This window comes from Poromitra crassiceps (genome assembly GCF_964638095.1).
Source record: "Poromitra crassiceps genome assembly, chromosome: 2".
Classification (NCBI taxonomy): domain Eukaryota; kingdom Metazoa; phylum Chordata; class Actinopteri; order Beryciformes; family Melamphaidae; genus Poromitra; species Poromitra crassiceps.
In genome coordinates, this window is record NC_139624.1 from 107923148 (window position 1) to 107945905 (window position 22758).

The 22758-nt window shown below is 47.2% G+C and overlaps 1 protein-coding gene across 2 annotated transcripts in view; it reads right to left on the bottom strand.

Annotated features, from left to right (window-relative positions):
- Positions 1-308: 308 nt before the first annotated feature.
- Positions 309-22758, bottom strand: part of LOC310789725 (cadherin-10-like) — a gene marked incomplete at both ends in the record, with an annotated part of 69896 nt that continues 47446 nt past the window's right edge. The window contains 5 exons of one of the 2 annotated variants that reach the window (XM_083651387.1): positions 309-799; positions 17626-17877; positions 19619-19727; positions 20803-21016; positions 22659-22674. In XM_083651387.1, the coding sequence (XP_083507513.1) occupies positions 309-799; positions 17626-17877; positions 19619-19727; positions 20803-21016; positions 22659-22674 (1082 nt within the window). The remainder of the gene's footprint in view (positions 800-17625; positions 17878-19618; positions 19728-20802; positions 21017-22658; positions 22675-22758) is intronic. The other variant, XM_083651388.1, reaches the window with a different exon arrangement.

The window sequence follows — 22758 nt, forward strand, 5'->3', positions numbered from 1 at the left end:
TCGATGTCTGGTGAGATGAGGTACTGTCGTCACGTGAGTAGTGGTTACGCGACTAGTCGTTGCCTCGCCCACACCATTGATTTCTGAGGTGAGGGGGCTTCCTTTCCCATCGGTAAGCGACAGCAAGGGTTCCTGACAGAACATCAGCATTTGACGGGTTGAGAGTGAGAATGGGTTGCCTAGATAGACAGATAGATATCTGGCTAGGTACCTAAACAGACAGAGAGCTAGCTTGGTGCTAGCTAGCTAGACAGAGAGAGTGAGAGAGACAGACAGAGGACATTAAAGAGAGCTATCATGGCTGTGAGCTAGGTCTCTCTGTCTGGGTTCTTCCCTATGTACATCTCGGCCAGCTTCTTGAACTGCGGTCCCCAGTTAGTGAGGTAATCGTACTCCTGGTCGCCCTCAGTGGCGGCGGACTCCAGCGAACTGAGCGACTCTGCCAGGGAGCCACTCCCCTCGTACGCGTACGTCGCCAGGGAGTCATAGGGGGGCGCTGTGGGGTCCGAGTCGTTCTCCTGCAGCCTCCCGTTAATGAAGTCTCTGACATCCGTGTTATCCTTAATGGGCGATGTCCTCCGAAAGGGAAACAGCATTTCGGGGATGATGTCCCTGCGCAGCTTGTTAGCATCCATCACCTCCGGGTTGCGCAGCGTGCCGATATCAAAGGCCTGAGTGTCCTCCTCTCCGCCCCCTTCATCGTTGTAGCTGACGACGTTGTCTCTGACATCCTCTTTGGAGATGATCAGAGGCTCCTTCTTCCTCTGCCTCCTCAGGGCAGCAAACAGCACTACGATCACTACAAAACACACAGAGAGAGAGAGAGAGTGTGTCATAAGATGTGTGCCTCCTAACATGTGTCATGCATTAAAGAGCACCGGGGAGCAGGAGCGCAGAGGGGAGACACATTTGCTATCGGTGATAAATCCCCAGCACTGCCTCAGGCATTCACCTCCTATTATTAAAGATTCAGCAAAAAAATCTTTTGGTTTCTCTTTTCCCTTGAACGGCACATTCACTGTAGCAAAGCAGTGGATGGAGCATTTCTTTTATATTTTTCCCCAGACTTCCTATATTCCCTTGTACACACAGTTTCATATCTCATCTCCTTTCTGTTCCTGCAAAGACATTTCATCAGAGACTGCATTCCTTCCAGAGAGTGGCGCTATGAGAGAGCTTTTAAATGAACTCATAATTCTACTGAAAAAGCGGCAGCAATCCACTGATGTAGAATATGAACATTTCTGAACCAAAATATGTTGTATATCACGTTTCTAGATACATGCAGGGCTTAAAATTTGGCGTGGGATTGCGAGATTCGTGCATCGGTTTGGGAAATTCCCGCATATTTTAAATTTATAAAGGGGGAGTAATCGGACCGATCTATGTTTGTGCGGAACGTTGCTGCATTCAAACGACTGGCCGGACGCGATAAGGCTCAATTATACTCCATTTTCATCCGTAAATAAGGGCGTCTGTTTCAAACGGTGTAATCGTCACTGCCCACATACTTCCATGCGTCTTTCACGTTGGTATCATGTTAAGCAATACATCCACCAGTGGGCAGTAGAGAGTCAAATGTATGAGTGTGTACGTGTCCGTTTACAACATAGTACAAATATAACAGGGCATATGAGTGCAAAAACAACAAGAGACACAACAAGCAATAAGGCAGTATAGTGATAAGACAAGTCAGAGACAGTGGCATATTCACTGCACATAGGTGCACATGTCGTGTGCATACTTTAGACGTGCTTAAACATTTTAAATTCGGCGTATTTGACATACAGGTGCAAATAGCATATTCCTTATTAAACATACAATTAAACTCGGCGTTTTAAATTCGGCGTATTTGACATACAGGTGCAAATAGCATATTCCTTATTAAACATACAATTAAACATTAGACATACGTAATGGTAGCAGCTACAGTACGGTACAGTACGGCTACTACACTATTTGTGTATGTTAAGGCAGTGTTTCTCAAATGGGGGTCCGCGGCACTTTACCAGGGGGTCCGCGAAAAGTTTTCAAGTAATTTTTTTTTTTTTTTTTTTTTTTTTAATAATTAAAAAGAAAATGCTACATGTTACTTATTCCTTCTCAAACTACTTCCTACATGGTGCTAGTCTATCAAAATATCTTGGCTGTCATTTATTGTGTTGCATAGTGGTTTTCTGGACTGTTGACAAATTGTGATATTGTAAGTCGCTTTGGACAAAACAAAAGCGTCTGCTAAATGACGTAATGTAAATGTAATGTAATAAAAAAATATATATATATATTTTTTTTTTGCAAAATCTTCATAGTTCAACGAAAATAGTTTATGCTTTAAATCTAAAATGGTTCATGGATTACATTCTAATAACAAACCTATCAAATTAAAAGTCAAGCACGTTACCGTGGAAACAATTAAGCTTAGCCCAAAATCACAAATCAGAATGAGGGGGTCCGCGGTATATTTTCTATCTTGTAAGGGGTCCTTGGCTGAAAAACATTTGAGAACCTCTGTGTTAAGGAGTCTCGTGGCCTGCGGGAAGAAACTGTTCCTCAAGCGATTTGTGCGTGCTTTCGGAACCCTGTATCTTCTCCCTGAGGGTAACAGGGAGAACAGGCTGTTGTGGGGATGGTTTGTGTCTTTGATGATCTTCAGGGACCTCCTGAGGCACCGCTGTTTATACAGTTCATGCAGATCTGGCAACTCACATCCTGTTACGTGCTGGGCCGCGCGTCCCACTCTCCGTAGCGCCCTGCGGTCTATGGTGGTACAGTTCCCGTACCAGGTGGTGAAGCCGCCAGTCAGCAGGCTTTCAATGGTGCCTCTGTAGAAGTCCCTGAGGATTTCTTTCCTTAGCCCAAATTTCTTCAGCCGCTTGAGTCCGTGTATTCGCTGTTGGGCCTTTTTGACAACAGTGGCGGTGTGGCCGGCCCAAGTCAGGTCCTGGTGGATATTGACTCCCAGGTACTTGAAGCTGTCCACCCTTTCCACCACTGTGCCGTTGATGGTGATTGGGGGGTGTGCGCCCCCCCCCCCCGTCCTGTAGTCTACAATGATCTCCTTGGTCTTGGAGACGTTCAGAGAGAGGTGGTTGTCCTGGCACCATTGTTCCAGGGCCCCCACCTCCTCTCTGTAGGCCGTCTCGTCGCTCCCCGAGATCAGCCCCACGACTGCTGTGTCGTCTGCAAACTTCACGATGGTGTTAGAGGTTTGAGTCACCACGCAGTCGTGGGTGTAGAGGTCGTACCAGAAGGGGCTGGAGACGCACCCCTGGGGCGCTCCTATGCTGATGGTCAGTGGGGAGGAGGTGAGGTTGCCCACCCTCACCACCTGGCGGCGGTCTGTCAGGAAGTCCAGGATCCAGTCGCACATTGCTGTGTTAAGTCCCAGGTCCTTGAGCTTGCATACCAGCCTGGAGGGTACTATGGTGTTGAATGCTGAGCTGTAGTCCACGAACAGCATTCTTACGTAGGTGTCCTTCCCCTCCAGGTGGGACAGGGCGGTGTGGAGCACGTGTGCTACTGCATCCGCTGTGCTCCTGTTGGGGCGGTATGCGAATTGTAGCGGGTCGTGGTCCGGGGGGAGTGTGGGGCGGATCTTTGATATGACCAGCTTTTCAAAGCACTTGCTGGCTATTGGCGTGAAGGCTATTGGGCGCCAGTCGTTGAGGCTGGTCACTTTCTGCTGCTTGGGAATGGGGATGATTGTCGCTCTTTTGAAGCAGGAGGGAACTCTTCGGAGGGAGAGAGACTGGTTGAAAATGTCTGTGTATACGCCTGCCAGCTGGTGGGCGCAGGCCTTGAGGACCCGCCCGGGGATGCCGTCCGGGCCGGCCGCCTTGCGAGGGTTGATACGCAGGAACGACCGGCACACCTCCTCTCAGTGCTCTCCAGATTAGAGAAAGGTGAGGAAAAAAACAGAGAAGCAGCCGTGGGGACATGGAAACCGCATCGGTATGCATCGATATGCATGAAGCATAACGTTAGCTGTGCCTGCAGCAGCCAATCTGCTGCCACAATTGAGCCCCTCCGTCTCCGCTGCGATAGACCGTCCACATGATTAGTTGTGGAGTTGTTATTATTCTCAGTTGGAAGCGCTGGGAGCCGGTGACAAATACACGTGGAACGCTGTGAAAAAGTTGGGTTTTCAGTGAGAGCAAACGCAGCACAGAGCCACCAGAGACACACCCACGGAGGAGGGGTTTGCAGTCGAGGGGGGTGGGGCACGCAGGGCAGCATACAACACCGACCCAGACAGACCCAGACAGCAGGCTCGATGGACAGATTGGTTGGCAAACACAAGCTAGAATATCTGATGCCCACCAGCAGTAAATCAAGACCAGCAAGAAAGTGTAGGGTCTGCGCAGCAGGGGCCAGCGCTGCTGGTTGCAGCTAAAAAATATTATTTTGCCAAACAAAATTCCTTTGTTTTCGCTCTTTTATTGAAGGAAATTATTTTTGAGGTGTCACTACATCAGAAAATATTAGCTTCAGAGTCAGTGATGTGCTTGAAATGTTTCATTTCACAAAAGGCTGATTATCTCAGCTTCTAGTCTGAAACGTCTGTTTTTGCTGAAATCAACCTATCTTCTCCGGCTGATAACTAAAGAATGGAAAATGATATCAATAAACTTTTTTTGGCTGATGATACAATAGACTCTCATCGTTCTTTGGGCGTGTTCGGTGTTTACATAGTAATATCACACAATATTCTGTGGGCCTCGAGAAATCACTGAAAACGCTCTGAAACTCTGGCACTGGGAGCGTCCGTTCTCCAAAAGTGGCTGGCACTCAATGAGTTAACGCGATAACTGAGGAACGCCTTGATGGAATTTCATCAAATTTGCCTTAAACATCCACTTGGACTCAAGGATGAACTGATTCGATTTTGGTGGTCAAAGGTCAAAGGTCAAGGTCACTGTGACCTCTCGAACGCCATTTTCAAGCTTGTTAACGCGATATCTGAGGAACGCCTTGACGGAATTTCATCAAATTTGCCTTAAACATCCACTTAGGCTCAAGGATGATCTGATTAGATTTTGGTGGTAAAAGGTCAAGGTCACTGTGACCTCTCGAATGCCATTTTCAAGCTTGTTAACGCGATATCTGAGGAAGGCCTTGACGGAATTTCATCAAATTTGCCTTAAACATCCACCTGGACTCAAGGATGATCTGATTAGATTTTGGTGGTCAAAGGTCAAAGGTCAAGGTCACTGTGACCTCTCCAACGGCATTTTAAGATTGTTAACGCCATATCTCACGAATGCCTTGACGGAATTTAATCAAATTTGCCTCAAACATTAACTTGGCCTCAATGATGAACTGGTCACATTTTGATGGTCAAACTTCAAGGTCACTGTGACCTCACGAACGCCATTCCCAAGTTCGTTAACGCAATATCTCAAGAACAGCTTGATATAATTTCTTCTGATTTGGCTCAAACATCGACTTGGACGCAAGGATGAACTGATTCCATTTTGGTGATCAAAGGTCAAAGGTCAAGGTCACTGTGACCTCTCGAATGCCATTTTCAAGCTTGTTAACGCGATATCTCAGGAATGTCTTGATGGAAGTGTTTTAAGTTGAAGAGATGAGCTCCGAGGGAAATATTTGGAATATACTTTCCACTCGGATAACCAAATTATCCATCATTGCTTTTTTTTCGGACTCCCTAAACTGCCTGTTGGTGTATGAAAATTCTCCCCGTGGAGGGGCTTGTGGCAACGAGGAGCCACAGTTCACCCTTTACCTAAACATCTGCAAGATAAGGACTTTGGACAAGGCTGTATCCATAGCGACCGCTATGTTTTCGCTTACCAACCGGGAAAGAAACGGCCCCCTTATCAGACCTACTGCACACAAGGACATATGGACATTCCTGACCGCATTCCGCTCACTCAAACAGACACGCACACACCCACACAATCTACCCTCCCCCCTCATGCCGTTCGGTCCAGCCTATCAGCACTTGCAACTACCCACTAGACGCTCACCCCCACCCCCCCCCCCCCCCCCTTCTCTCGATCACAGCGTATTGGAGCCATGACACATGGATGCTGCTATGAGCCGATAACATAGCCTCCAGTCCAATGAGGACGAGCTTCCCCCCCCCCCCTCCCCACTGCTAAACCCCGGTTCCCAGCAAACCCACTCCCTCCCCATCCTAATTTTTCTTGTTTTCTACGTATGTTAATTCCTTACATGTAACAACAAATGTTTATGTATTGTATAATATTCAAGCGTGCCATTCTTCCTATTCAATCTAGTAATAATGTAATAGTCTTAATTTGAGTATAGAAGGTGATTCCCAATCGTGTGATGTTTTTGTCTCTCTGTTGTTTGTTGAGGACCGCAATGGAAATAAGCCAGTGCTTATTATAGCCAGGCTTTATTGTGTTTTTATCCTTGGTGATTGTCTGTCCCCTGTATCTTTGTTGACATTTCACCAAATAAAGTCAATCAATCAATCAATCATGGAATTTCTTCGAATTTGCCTCAAACGTCCACTTGTCAGGATGAACTGATTACATTTTGGTGGTCAAAGTTCAAGGTCACTGTGACCTCACACACCCAAGCTCTGTAATGCAACATCTCAAGAGCGCCTTGACGGAATTTCTTCCAATTTGCCTCAAATGGCGATTTGGACTCAAGAATGAACTAATGGCGGAGGCATAAGTCCGCGTTGCGGTCGTTCTAGTTTTCCAAGGCAACAAGGTTTTCAAATTAAGAATTTTGTTTAAAATTATGTACATTGATATTGTAGCTCTAAAATGCCAGATGGTTTGTTTTCACAGAATCGTCGTCCTTTTCAAAAAGGTACTTGTCAGGTGATTGGATAAACCAAATTTTGTCTATCACCTCTATCAGAGGCTTCCATACTCGCTTCTTGCTGTCGTCACACCTAAATCCTGCCGTATAGCTGCCTCTGGACGCTGATTAGTGTGAACCACCATTGGTTTGGATTCAACCATAGATGATGATCTCGCGTGAATCCCCCCCCCCCCCCCCCGACTTCCTGCTCTTGCACACAAATTCATATCTCATTGCAGTAAAAGACAACCAGAGACTGCATTCCTTCCAGAGAGTGGTGATGTGAGAGAGCAAGCTTTTAAATGAACTCATAATTCTCCTGAAAAAAGGGGCAGCAATCTCTCATTTGGGACTGGCATCCTGCTTCACCTGTCCTCCCACTCTCCTGCCCCCGCTTCCTTTGGCTGTTTCCTCACAGCAGGTATATAGTTGTCTACTTGCCCCCCCCCCAGGTGTTAATTACTGCCTTCACCACGGGGTGGGGTGCTGGGCGGGGGTGGCTCTTTAAAAAGGTTCTGCACCAGCATTTGTGACTGACCAGTGCCACGTTTTTAGACAGCGTGCAGGGCTGCAATGAGGAGGGCCAGTTAGGGGGAGCCGTTCCAGCTCAGCGCCTGCCTGTCGCAGTCAAGCGGAGGTGAATGAGACAGACTGTCAGGGGGGGTTCAAGCGCGAAAAGCGTCGGATAATGAGCAGATGTCATGATATTTCGCTCAAGAGGAGAGCATGCTCAACCTTCAGTGCTTGCAGTCTGGGGGGAGAAGATCTGTCCAGCCACCGGACATGCAAAGGGAAAGCCTGTCAATACATGGTTGTAGAGCAGAGGTGGGCAATTGTTTTTGCTGGGGGGCCTCATGAGAACCTCATGCCGTAACCTCCACTTTTACAGTGTAACATACTGTGCACTCATTCTTCAGCATGCATTTGACTGAAAATCACTCCAAACAGCATCTGCACCATAGCAGGAGTCTTTAAACCTACTGTACAGGACTGATCAATTTGGGTAAAATATTTCCCATAAAAAATAAAGCCTGTCAAAAGATAAAAAGGAAATGCAGTGCAGGTCCAAAAAGCAAGATAGAAAAACAAAATCAACAAACCTGATAAGAAAATATCCAACCCAGTACACGTCTCATACACACACAGATGCACATGTTAATTTCCCCCCACAATTTACGAGAACATGAGTTTGGTTGGATAGCCCACCTACAGAAAGAAGCAGACTCACGCAAGCGTTTCAAAATAAAAGCCAATTTGGGTCATCTCATTGGATTCTTCTAGCTTTGTGAGTGCAATGATGAGGTTTGTCTTAGACTTCCCCGGCCAGGCGAACCATCACGAGGGGCGGTTCTGGCAGTGTGACACCCTTTATGAGGTCCAGTGTGATATCCCACATTCACAGTGTCCAGTAAGCATAAAAACACTGTTGTTCAAGTAGGCTACGCCTGGCCAAGCAAGGTAGTAAGGTTCAATGACAGTTGAAACCCATTACTTATTGATATGCCCTTGAACATAAGCACTACACATCTCTGCTTTTTGCTTGGTAAAACGATATGCGCTCTTGCTGTTCTGCACTGTATGCTTTTATACACTGCATTAGATCACAAAGAGGGCTGAAGTGGTGCTTTAGGATGTCAGGAAATAGCATGTGACCTACTTTACCAGGGAACTATACAAAGACCTTTTTGTCAAGTGGATTTATTTGCTAATGAAAGCAGCTTTCAAACACTGATCTATTTTCTGAGGGAGAATCGCTGCATATAGTCAAGTACCGTATGTAAAGTAATGTCTTATCGAGTGGCGGTGGCTTTCATCACTGTTGATTCATTAGATATTAAAAAGGACCCAACAACTAACAAATACATCCAGTAACATTGTGCATCTGATTCAATTAAAGTATCTATGAGAATATTTCACAAAACATGTTTCAAAACATTTCATCACCCAACACATTCATTGTTCTTATTATATTTTAGATTTTTGGGACATTATCTATTGTGTGTATTTTATGTTTTACTTCGTTTCGAACTCAAGCTCTCACTAGTGCCTACAACGCTGCGACGCAGCCCTATGGAAGACTGTCATTTTGCTCCAAAATTACTTTTAATTAAAACCGACCACCCACCCGTAGGTGGCGTGGTACCCCCCTGGGGCTGACACGGATCCACGTGACTACGTCACGTCCTGTCAGCCCAGGGATAATCACTTACGTTTTCTTCCAGCCGCTGAGAAGACGTGTTTTCTAAAGCTCCGCGGTTAACTCTGAGTTAGCTCTCTTACATAGCTTTAGATACTAGGCTCGTTCCGGCTGATTTGCCCACCTCAAGAGGTTTGCGTGGACGGGATAAAGCAGGCTTCGGGGACCCGATCCTGTACCCTTCACCAGCGGCGTCGGAACAAGTCATCTAAAAGCTAAGAGTATCTTCCTTAGTTAACTGTTTATTGCTACCGCCGTGTAGTTCTGCTGCTACCGCCGTGTAGTGGTTATTGCTGCCGCTGTGTAGCTTTGCTTCGCTCCCCTGGCTGGGGCAGCGTTATCGTTTGAGGGCCGACTTATGTCCGCGCTCAAAACTGTTAGGCTAGGTTGCATACGTGCTGTTAGCTTACAGTGTAGCACTAGAACAATAGGCTAGCCAGCCTGGTTCTTGCGGATAAGCTAGCGTGCACCCGTGTCGTTAGCGTCCGTTTGCTTGTTTTAGGCGCCGGCTATATTGTCAGAGCGCGCACGTTACTCCAGGAGTAACGTTAAATAGATAGTTAGCGAGTTGCTCAGTGCAGCTAGCTTGGACTAGCTTGTAGCACTCCAGCTATCTGGCTGCGTCCCCAGACAGGGTAACGACTACCTCTGTGTAGGGCGCGCGGTAAGCAAGAGTAGTAGCTAGAAGCCATGCTCTTCAGTTAGCTAGATAGCTAGCTTGCTACCCGTGCAGCCAGTATCTAGTGTTGTAGCACTCCAGCTTCTTACCGTCGCAGGCTATTGCTTACACGGTAACCCCGTTATTCCTGTTAGCAGAGAGAGGGGGGAACAGCTAGGTGCTGTGTTAGCTGTGAGGCTACGCTGGCCGGTTACGACCGGCACAATGAAATGATGTGTGCACTGCCTAAGGGCATGAGCACGCTGCACAGGCGTTGCTGGGACCTACATACTGCTTGTAGTGTAGATTTTACTGGCGTCGGCCCCTAAGGGGGCACACGGAGATTTAGCTGAGCGAAGTACGCTAGCTAAAAGTTGTGTTGACTTCTCTCAGTTATTACGCCATCTTAGCCAGCTTGCTTGTCTGCTAAGTGTTGCGTGCAAATAGCACGCAACACTGAGAGCGGACCAAGGTCCGCTCTCAAAAGAGTGTGAAAGCTAGCTCGCATACGTGCAGATAGCATTAGTACTGTTTAGCACAGAACTATAGTATTGTTGCAGATAGCTGGCGTGCACCCGTGCAGTTAGTATCTGTGTGCTAAGTACATTGGGCGCGAGCTACCCCCGCTACAATAGACGTACCGCCCCGTGCTGGCGCTACGCGTCCAGCAGGGGTTATAGCTCCCCAAGGTCTGGGCTCAGTGCCAGCCTTTGGCTTGTAGCTCTAAGGACAAGCCCACCGCCCTTGGTGCCCAAGGCCCGGGGTGGTTGGGAGCTCTCCATGGGTCGCACTCCCTTGTTGGGGCGCCCCCTGCAAGTGCAGGGAGCCTGGCAGGGGGCACAGCGCACCTTGGTCCATGGCCATGGCCTGGCCTCGGTTGGCAGCGCTCAGGTCAAGCCCACCGGTTGGCTCACCAAGGCTGGGCTCAGTTCCAGCCTGCGGCTTGTAGCTTTAGACCCACCGTCCTCGGTGCCCAAGGCCCGAGTTCGGTCGGGAGCTCGCCCAGGGTCTCATACCCATCATCAAGGCTCGCCTTGGTCCATGGCTACGGCCTGGCCTCGGCTAGAGGCTCCTAGGACAGCCCACCATCAATGGCACCGACGGCCCATTGCTGGTCGGGAGCTCGCCTGGGGGCCACACTGTCGGACAGCTCCACGTGCGGCCAGTCTCGAGAAATAACGTTACCTCCGCAGGCCCCCCAGCCTGCGAAAGTCGCACGGCAGGAGGGGGCGGGGGGCTACTTCGATACAACAGCGCGTCAGTAGGCAGAGCTTGCGTAAGAAGTTCTCCCCCAGCATGCACAGCTTCTACGGAACTGACCATGCGGCGGGGGGGGGGCGTAGCCTCTCATGTCCCGCCCCCCCATCAGGGTACCGGATCAAAAGGTCCCGGTGCCCAGCAATATGCTCATGACGGGAGGCTCGATGCCTGGGAGCATCTATGTTCCCCGTCCCCATTACGGCACACCCTCCAGAAGGGATACGCTCTACAGTTTGCCAGGCCCACACCCACGTTCGACGGGACCCCCAATCTGACCGTGGAGGGGGAGGCCATGGACATACTCCAGAAGGAGGTTATTCGTTCCTCGCCAGAGGGGCGATTCGCTCGGTTCCCAAGGCAGATGTGCGCTTGGGTTTTCTACCACAGGTACTTATCGTGCCCAAGAAGGACGGCTCCATGCGCCCAAAATTGGACCTTCGGCGTCTCAAAAAGACGCTGAGGAAGTCCCGTTCCGAATGCTCTCTTCCCCGCCTGTTCAACGAGTTGAGACAGGGGGATTTCTTACTTCCGGGGATCTGAAAGGTGCGTTCTTCCATGTCCACGTGGTCAGGAGACACAGGAAATACCTGAGGTTCTCCTTCCTGGGGAAGGCTTACGAGTTCTGTGTCTTGCCATTCGGCATGTCTTTGAGCCCGCGAACCCTCACGGTGTGCGTGGAGACAGCCTTGGCTCCCGTCCGCGCGAGGGGGATCCGCGTCTTCCTATATCTCGACGACGTTCGCTTAGCGGCCGACTCGAGGGTCCGTGCCACGGAACATACCAAGGTGGTGACCGATCACCGGCAAACCTTAGGGTGTTTGGTGAACTGGCAGAAGAGTTGCCTCGTCCCAGCGCAGGCGGCAACCTTCCTGGGGCTCGAGCTAGACTTCCTGCGAGCCTTTCGCAAGAGCGACAGGCTTGCACGGTTCGGACAGCAAGCCAAGGACGTTAGGTCTGTGCCCTCGGTGTCAGTGCATCAGTGCACAGTGATGTTGGGCCTGATGGCCTCAGCACTGCATGTGCTCCCGCTGGGGAGGCTACACATGCTCCCGTGGTCCAAATATGGTTCTCAGGCTTCGCCTGGACTCGGCCGGGGACCGTCATCGCAGGGTTCCTCTGACAGGAGTGGCGTCGTGGGCCCATTGTTGGTTGGGAGCTCTCTTGGGGACCGCACTGCCGAACAAGTCCGCGTGCGGCCAGACTCGAAAGAGAACGTTGCCTCCGCAGTCCCCCCAGCCTGCGGAGGTAACACTTCCAGCGGCTCACACATGGGCACCATGTGCTGATTCGCTCGGACAATATGGCAGCGATCGCCCACCTGAACAAACAGGGCGGTGTGCGGTCGGGGGCGCTGAACCATAGCGGGGATTCACCTGTGGGTGTATCCCCATCTCCTTTCAGTGTCAGCGGTCTATCTGCCGGGACGGCGGAGTTACGACCGGCCTGCTGTCTCGAGGCAATCCCCGTTATACGGAGTGGTGCCTCCACCCTCGGGTGATGGAACAGGTTTGGGCCAGGTTGGTCGCGCCTGCGTCGATCTCTTGCATCGCGGCGCGCGACACACTGCCCACTGTGGTTCTCGATCCAGGAGGACAGCCCCCGTTAGGTCATGACGCGCTGAAAGCGCACGCGTGGCCGAGGGAGGGGCTCTATGCGTTTCCCCCGACCCCCCTGATCCGTCAGGTGTTGGACAGGGTGAGGGAACAGCGCCTCCGGCTCGTTTTAGTCTGTTTTGGCCCAGGCTGACATGGGTTGCGGACCTGGTCTCCCTGGCGCAAGATCCGCCCTGGGCGTTGCCGGTACGGGCCGATCTCCTATCCCAGGCGGAGGGGGAGGTGTTCCACCCCTCCCCAGGCAGGTGGAAGCTAGCGGTCTGGCTCCTGAACGGGACCAGTTGCTAGCACAGGGCTTGCCCGACAATGTGGTGCGCACTATTCGGAGTGCTAGGGCTGCTTCGACCCCGCACTCAGTACGCGTACAAGTGGCAGGTTTTTTCGCGATGTGCACAAGTAAGGGTGTGGATCCAGTGAACTGCAGTGTGCGCCCAGTTCTCTGTTTCCTTCAAAGCTTGCTTGACGCGGGCCAGTCCCCGCAGTCGCTTAAGGTGTACGTAGCCGCGATTTCGGCTTGCCACAGGGGGATTGAAGGGACCCCCGTGGGGGTGTGCCCTTTGGTCTCGCGCTTCATGAAGGGGGCGCGTAAACTGCGCCCGCCGTTGCGGTGCGTTTTTCCCAAATGGGACCTGGTTACGGTGCTGGACGGGCTAACGGGTCATCCGTTTGAGCCCTTGGACTCCGCCGATTTAAAGGTTCTGTCCTTAAAGACCGCGCTGCTGCTGGCCTTATCGTCAGGAAAGAGAGTCGGTGACCTGATTGCCCTCTCGGTGCAGCAGGCCTGTATGGTTTTTGGGGACGATGGGCGCAGGGTTACGTTGCGACCTAACCCGGCGTACCAGCCCAAGAATATTAATGCCAGCTATAGGTCTATGGTTATAGTCTTATCGGCATTCTGTCCCCCGCCGTTCAGTTCAGGTGAGGAGAGACGTTTGCACATGCTGTGCCCCGTAAGGGCGCTCTCGGCCTATGTGGACAGGACACATTCATTACGCATTACAGATCAGCTGTTGGTTTGCTTTTGGCAAAGGGCCCAGGGCGGACCCCTTTCCAAGGATGGCTTATCACACTGGATAGTGGAGGCGATCGCGTTGGCATACTCTGCCGTGGGCAAGGTTCCCCCGGAGGGTATCAAGGCGCATTCTACGCGAGGTGTTGCGACATCCTCTGCGTTGTTGCGTGGTGTGTCGGTGGAGGACATGTGTGCCGTGGCCTCATGGTCCTCTCATCACACTTTTGTCAGGTACTACAGTCTCGACGTGTCCGGTTCGCAGTTCGCGCACGCGGTGCTGTCGGTGGCAAGAAAGTAGTATCGTTGCCACTCTAATATGTCATTCGGTTAGGCATAAACGTTGCCATATGGCCGTGGTTCACCGGTGCCTTTCGGGTCGCCCTGTGGGTGCTGCCGGCAGCAAGGTCGGTTGAATTGAGGCACTAGTGAGAGCTTGAGTTCGAAACGAAGTAAAACGTTAGGGTTGTGCTACAACCCGGGTTTTACGAGTGAGAACGAGAGCTCTCACTACCCAGCCTTGCTGTGTCGATGCGTCACGGGGTGCGTCGGATCTCAGCAGGCTGGAAGAAATTAGAGTGATTATCCCTGGGCTGACAGGACGTGACGTAGTCACGTGGATCCGTGTCAGCCCCAGGGGGGTACCACGCCACCTACGGGTGGGTGGTCGGTTTTAATGAAAAGTAATTTTGGAGCAGAATGACAGTCTTCCATAGGGCTGCGTCGCAGCGTTGTAGGTACTAGTGAGAGCTCTCGTTCTCACTCGTAAAACCCGGGTTGTAGCACAACCCTAACATTATTTTACTTTACTTTACTTTATTTTATTTGGTGTGGTGTGGTGTCACATTTTAACCAACCTGTGAAGTGAAATGCAAATGTCCACTGTAGTGGACAACAAAGTTATATTCTATTCTATTCTATTCTATTCTTAACACTTACTCTATTGATATAATGCAGGAAGCAGCAAGAGCGGTTTGTTTGCAATAAAGGAAGTACTGATTATAGTTAGCATGAGCAGCGATAGCACCATGGCTGAACAGCCAAAGAACAAAGTGCCACCTACAGGAACTCAAACTGCATTGATGGACAATCTAAGCTCCTCCCACACTGTTTGATCGACATGTGACCTCTGGGAACTGCAGTGCAGAAACACCACAGCAATGAGCGCTTAGTACCAAAGATGTCCCAGAAATAAACAATCTAAAGAATCGTACAGATTACTAGGACGCAGAATTAGGGCAGGGCGATATGGACCAAAAATCTGATCTTGGTATTTTTAGGCTGAATGGCGACACACAATACAGTATTTATATATCTTGGTGTTTTCTACAAAGTGGGCTAAATGTTCAGTTGTAAGTCAAAGCCACATGTGAGATGTCACACACACACACACACTCACACACACACACACACACACACACACACACACGCTTTTATTAGGCTGCGTGATATGGACAAAATCAAATAATGTGTCACAATACTTTTGACCAAATACCTTGATATCAATATTGCAGCACTATTATATTATTATATAGCAGGGTTTCCTCTACATACATTTAGCAGCGGTGCCCCATCCCCGAAAGTGTGCAAAGTTCAGAAAATGACATCACTTTACTGTAATGCAGCCTTTAAAACCAGGAAAACACTTGTGCTGCCATATCACAATATTGCAATATCCAAAATCTAAGACTTTATCTAGTCTAATATCACAATATCAATATAACATTATTGCCCAGCCCTACACAGAATGCCAAGAAGGTTCAACATAGAGCTGTCACTTTTTCCAAAAATAAAGTTCAAACGAACTTTAATTGACCCGCAATTTGTTCGATTATATCCAAAGTTAATTGGTTAATTCCGGCCCCATAAAGATTACGTTACACGTCACATAAGAGATAGCCTATGTAACGTGAGTGGGGTGACTCGCTAGCAGGTGTGTCCACAGATTTGTTGTTGTACTCAAGTAACACAATAAAACTGTACCTACCTCCAACACAACGTTGTTATCAAAGTATCCGGGGCCATGGTATTCCAGAATATTCTGTAGTTTCCAATAGCGAGCCCTTATTCACATGCCAGAGCTGATGCTCAAAATTGTAAACTGCAATACACCACCACTGAGCACCAAACCGATACATCTGGCACTGTGGAGCAGTTGAAACCCAAAATGACACAGCCGAAGAAGGTCCCATTTTATAACGTTGTATTCGCCTTATGTAGCCCCGCCCACTTGACCCAGTTGTGTTATGACTTCCTGTTCAAAACACTGTGACTAGTACTGCTAGCTGCTCCCACCTTCTTTCCAGGTGAGCCAGAAGTATCTCAAACGAGCCTAAATATACTTTAATTCAATGTCACGATGCAGCGGGGGGGAAAGTAGGCTACTTCCAAGCATGATTCCTATAGATATTAGTGGTGTGTTTGCTGGACAGCTAACATGCACTTAGTTGTTGCTGAGGCTATGGTCATCTAAGCATTTATTCATAACGTGAGCAGCAGGTGCAAAACAATCATTAAATCAACAAGCATGAGAACGTTACAATTGCAAACCCTATAACTGAGTTACTTAGGCCTATACTTATACCGCATTCATGACAACTCGGCCCGCCGGAGGTTTCAACACGGAACCTCCGCCCTGGACAGATTTGCGTTCACGCTGCACCTCCCGCTGGGGGGAAAAGCCCAAACTGTTGCTATAGCAACCCGCGTTAGCATGGTAGCTACCTACTAGCGAACAATGCTAACCGAACATGCTGAATGCTGAATTTCACACAGAGCGAAACACAGATGATACAAACACATATGAAACGTTAACATTACATAATTAAGAACTCAACTTGTGTGTTAAAACATCAACAAACATCTTTATAATAATTCTGTGATTATCATTAACGATGCAAGTAGCCATTGTGATGTGGCTGTGACGCCAACTCGGAGAAACCGGAGCTCTGAATGATACCCGAATTTCCGAGCTGTAATTCTGGCCTCAATTCACGGTCCGAGTTGTCTTGAACGGGGTATTATAGCCTATTGCACAGATGTGTATTTGTTTCTTGTCATTCCAAATGTAATCACATTGTTGCTCTGATTAATATTTCAATTCAAATACATGTCACTCTTGTGTTAGAATGAGTTGAATTAAAGTTCACTGTAAATGGGCATTGACACTGTTTTTATATCACCCTTGATCAATTCTCATGAATCTTTTCTTTTTTATTTGTCTGTAGGCTACATACCTGCACTGCCAAGAGTAGCGGCAGGATTATAAACCAGAGACCAGACTATATCAAAAACATAAACACACAGTGGCGTCTTTCATGCATGCTAGCAAACGAAACTGCTGTCTGTCTGACCCAATGAGTCTGACCACGACTGTAGAAAGAGACGCAGGATAGCCAAGCGAATGTGATTGGAGGAACGTTTGACGCTAGGCCAATCACAGGCAGAGAGGGTGCCTCCAGCCTTCGCCATCATCCGGAAAAAAATATCGCGTACTGTACTGTCACAGGAAGTGTAAACACAATAGGAAGTAACTGGCTGACCCCTGTGTTGGAACATAAGGTGAATATGCGTGCAGCCATTTGAGCCGACCTCCCAGACGAAGAAGGAAGAATTACTGATGAGTGGCGTTGAGGCTAGTGTTGTGATTGTCTGCTCCTGGCTTTGTTGTTGTCTGCATCAGTCTGCATCGGCTGAATCTTCCTCCGCCTCCATTTTGTCTTGTGTCTCTCATCAAACAACAACTTGTGTCAAGACATGTCAGGTGGTCAGGATAGGTCAAGCTGTTAGAACGGAGCGCCCTCTGCTGGATCATCAAGGAATTACATTAAAAAGAAATCCCCCCCGCCGCAAAAAAAACTATTTAATTCAGATGTGTCAATTACATATTGAACGCCCCCCCCCCCCCCCCCCTCCCCCACATACGAAGTTACATTCGAATTTCAATTAAAAAGTGACAGCTCTAGTTCAAAAGGGGTTTGGAGACACACACGGACACGCACGCACGCACACACACATACACACACACACACACACACACACACACACACACACACACACACACACGGGGAGTTGTACTCACTGAGGAGGATGATAACACAGAGCAGTATTGCCACTAGCGCCCCCGTGGTGAGGCCGTCGGAGAAGGGCAGCACCTCGGGGTTACAGGACTGCATGTTGCCCCGGCTGTCGCAGCCACACACGCGCACCAGCAGCGTGCTCGTGCTACTCTGGATGGGGTAGTCATTGTCTGAGATCACCACAGGCAGGAAGTACAGGCTCATCTCTCGCCGGCTGAACCCGCCCCTCCGTGTCAGGATATTGGCAGTGTTATCTGGGGGGGATGTAAAGACGCGGGGAAAGCTGGTGAGCGATGGGAAGACACGGGACCAAATCCACATCTTGATGAGGTTAAACCATTTTCCTGTTCTGCTTATCGCATGATAGATGGACAATCCTAGAATAGAGGGCACTCGGTAGAGTGCGTACCTCTGCCAACCTTTCTACAAAGTATCGTGGAAGTTAGATGTCTTTTTCAGAGTCAGTTTATTTACCTTGCAATAGAAACTACATTTGAATTGTGATTGGCCATGCCCATTACCACGCCCATTTTGGACAGTGGGCGTGGAAAGTTTATCACTTGGCCTTGGCCCATGACCAACCTTTCTACAAAGTTTCATGGTGTTCATGGTGATTATGTTTGGAAGTTAGGCGCCCTTTTGGACAGTGGACGTGGAAAGTTAATCAGTTCTACGTTGGCCCATGACCTACTGTTCTACAAAGTTTCGTACAAATCTGCTGATAACTTTTTGAGATATCCTGCTGACAAACAAACAGAAGGAGACTGTTCTCTTCTAAAATATACTGTACATGTAGCTTTGTTGTTACGCATGGCCACACTTTCTTGCAAAATGAATTAAAGTCTTGCTAAGTAAAGTCTTCCTAAGTACATGTAACTTATTGAAATTCCACTTTGATTCTATTTAATATTTGAAAGTCGGACCCATCTGGAGTCTCTGCTACTGTTTGCATCCCAGTGGCTTTCCGGGTGTGGAGGAGATTTGGCTAGTATTTACTCTGCTGTAGTGTAAACTACATGGTTGACTGATGGTAAATAATGGTACACAACTCAGACCCAGACGGAGTAAAGCCGTCAACAATCAGAACTGTTCTTTGGTTGAGTAGGGAAATGGGAGTTTAAAGGATAACCTTTTGTCTGGCAATTTTCTTAATGATCTCTAGAGGGGGAATTATAAGTGTGAACTTGACTGTATCCATCTGTATTTTTTTTGACAGTGGGACGAGGGTGAATGTTTATTAGGATTTCTACTGCCCCAGAGCCTCAACACTTTGGCATTCGTTTATTCAACTGTGAAGTCCACACACTATGCAGCAGTCTACACTGTGCCAGAGTAAAAATAACACCATGTAGAAAGTTCTGAAAAAACAAAGGCGAATTGTGACTCATTCAAGGCTGCTGTGAAGATTTGAAATTATGTTTGAAGGAATATCATGTAACCTACATTATATGTGCTATCCCTCAGGCACACTGAAGCAGTTAAACTCAATGTAAAGTCAATATACAGATACTGTATAGCCATTGACGGTAACCTTGCTGAACTAGCACTGCATGGCTCCCTACCAAAGAGGAGGTCAAAATAAACATTTCACTCTCCTTTAAGTTGTTCGAAATGGTCAGGATTGATCTCTTCTGAATTGCAGTATTTCTCCACAACATATTATTGTTATTCTATTTCTATTGTGTGACTTTCAAAGCAAGACACATGCAGCGCTAAGACAGACTTTTACAATGGCTGAAACTGTAAAAGGAGTTTTGTCAAACAGCTCTGGAGGACTTTAAAAGCCCTTCAACAAAGAGTAGTCTACCAACATGACAGTAAAAATCAATCAATCAATCAAACAAACATTGGAAATACACAATCTTTCTCAACAGATACTACTGCTATACCTAGCGTAATTCAGTATTTTCTTCAACACATTTATTGTTTTGTTCTATACTCATATAGGAAAGCATTGACAATTGTTAAATATAATTTTGCATAAGTGTTTATTACCTTCCCTGTCAACAATGGTGAAGTTTGGGTTGGAGGCACTTATACTAAAGACAAACTTGTGTCCAACCAGGGGTTCGTCTGTGTCAACGGCACTTATCGTCTGAATCAGCTGTGGAGAATAGAACATTAGTGTGAGAAAACATCGGGAAGTATACAGTATATACGGTAGGTTGTAGTACAATGTTTAAAACTCAGGAATGGCGGACTGTTGCTACTCCAATCTCAAACTCCTATTTTTTTATGGATAGGTCCATCAGCATAATATCACCAATCCTCTTCTGAGGTGTGGTTTTCTATGAGGTCAGCCTGTACCTCGCTACTGCGCACATGTCCAGATGGGACTAATCTGGACTAGCTAAATCACACTTTTGGCGGAATATTTTTTTTATCTATATTTCAGACTGTATGTACATAGAGGAAGGCATCATATCGGAATCAGATTTTGACCAACCACCTCACCAAGTTTTGCCATACTTTGAAACACAGCAATCGATGGTGGAACTCAAGATATAAAGCAAAGTCAAGATTCAACAGCGCCATCTTGAGCCCATGGGGCCAAGAGAGAATATGAATCCCATGGGGGAACAAACAACTTCTGCATGTGCATAACTCAATACCATTGAGTTGTGGATTCCATTAGCAGGGCATGTTCTCCTACTGTTGTTGTTGTTGTTTTTACAGACATTTTTTTTCCCCATTTGCATTAAAAATTTAATATAATGTAAATATAGAGGCTTGCAAATGCATCACAAATCTAGCAACCACATCTGGCACCATCATAGAGGTTGACTGGAGAACTGACTGGGCACAAACAATGGATAATTTAGAAAAGCAACTTCTAGCCACTAATGCTAGGATCTACTAGATACAGTATAGCTCGTGCATAGATCAGATGTTTACAGCAAGACAAGTGAGCTGACAGTATGTTACCTATAGCTAACAAGCAGACATGATCTAAAGTCCAGTCAGAAACATAAAAATTTTGTGTTTTCAGTTCTGTTGAGATGGCCAAGTTATACATTTAAAAATCAGCTGTTCACACCCACTGCTTGCCAAGAGCAGAGGGCCTACAGAGGGTGTGTTGTGTTACAGTACCTGACTTTATATATTTTATATTTACACAAGTATACATCATGCTTAAGATCTTTTCAGTGCTACACCAAAGATAATGAATTTCAAAACACCTGTCCTGCTTTGACATTCTCGCAGACAAATGTGTCATAAGACATGGCAAACTCAGGTGCGTTATCATTGACATCCAACACCTTGATGAACACTGGCACTCTCGTTGTCTGCCGTGGGTTATCTGAAAAAAAACAAAAAAAAAAACAGTTAATAATAGGTGAGCATGGATGACAGTATTTTATTTTAAATACATCTCTTTTATGGCCATATATTCTGCATACTTGTGCCAACATTCTCATATTTTTTGTTTTGCTTTGTGGTCCATGGCAATATGTTTCATGGTGGTATCATCAAAGTGAGCATCATACTCAAAATAGAGATTTATTTGCTGCTACTGTATATGTACAAGGTTAAAATAAATAAGGTTCTTACTCCCTCATGTAGCACAAAATCACCTTGATCTGAGGACCAATGACTCACCACCTCCTTTACTAGGTGCTGAGATTTCATTGTCCAAACAGGGGCCCATACCACGAATGTAGGATAAGCAGGATCTGTCCCTTGATCTGGTTTGGCTTAACCAGATCATTGCCATCTAGCTAACTCATACCACTAATCTAGTTTTCAACTCGTTAAGTGGATCCAGGTTTTTCTAATCAAGTTGAGAGCGCGTGCACATGAAAATGCTCATGCACAAGAGCATGAGCATGCACAAGAGCTTGTGTCTCTTTTTTAACAACTAGCCAATCACAATCCAATATGGACTGCTCCAGCTTTTACAGCGCCAGACACGCCTATTTCCTCATTCATTCAAAGCGCAAATCGCTTTACTGTATGTCAGAATCAAAATCTGCATTGGATATTATTAGTCTTCCGAATGACTGTCTAAAGTTACCGCTTTTATTCACATCAGTCATTTCTTTGAAGAGCAGTTTCCTACAGCAGCTCAATTCACCCTCTCAATAAACCCAGTAAAACCTGCATGTCTTTTTTGCGAGTGGAAGTAATGTGTAATGTGTGTAAAATCTGTAGGCGTATTTAGACCATTTAGGCTCAATGAATAATAATGATCTCATGATGTGTTTGGTCGCACTGATGGAATAATTCCTATAGGCTAATAGGCTATCAATAAAAAAAATAATGATAATAAAATAAAAAAAGGCTGCTGAACTGAATCGACACGGTACGTGCGGGCATAGATTTCATTTATAAAAAATATCCTATTTTGTGGTCACATATAGGCTATTGGCAGCAGAGTCGCATATCTCCATATTTCATACAAGGACTATGCTGTAAATAATATGAAGTTCAATCACATCATACAGGCCAAAAGCAACACAGTTGCAGCTGCAAAGTAGCCTAGATATGAATAATCTGTGTGCAGGCGATCCCATATTAAATTGCTTAGATAGTAGTAGGCTATTCTGGCATGTATGACCATGTCCAACCCAACGTCAGCCTCAGCTCCGTTGCGCACACGGCACCGTGCGCTTTGGAGATGTTTATGTAATCTTTTTACGCCGGTTTTGTGATATTTCTTCACTCACCGTTCAGCTGCAATCGATCGGCGGGATCAAACGTATCTAGCCTACTTGAGAGCACAAAAATGAATATATAAACATATTCCAAAGTGGTAAGTAGTAGGGCTTAATTTAAATGTAGCCTGCAACAAGTGCAAGGCTTCAATCCTCGATTAATTCAACAGGAGCCATATGTTTTTTTTTCTTTTTTCTTTTTCTTTTTCATTTGAATGCAATGTATTTTTCATATGGGGACCATATGAATGGCGACTCGCTGTTTCCAGAGAGCTGATTGGTAAGCAGGTGGGTATTTCATGGGTTTTGATCTTATCCTCTGAACTTAACCTGCTACAAAGCAGGTTAGCCGTAGAGCATAAGTTACTATGGTGATCTACCTCGGTAAGAAGTTAACTAGCGTTGTGGTATGGCAAACCTAGGGTTAAACCTGAAGTTACCTCGCTAAGCCAGTAATCTTGCTTCGTGGTATAGGCCTCT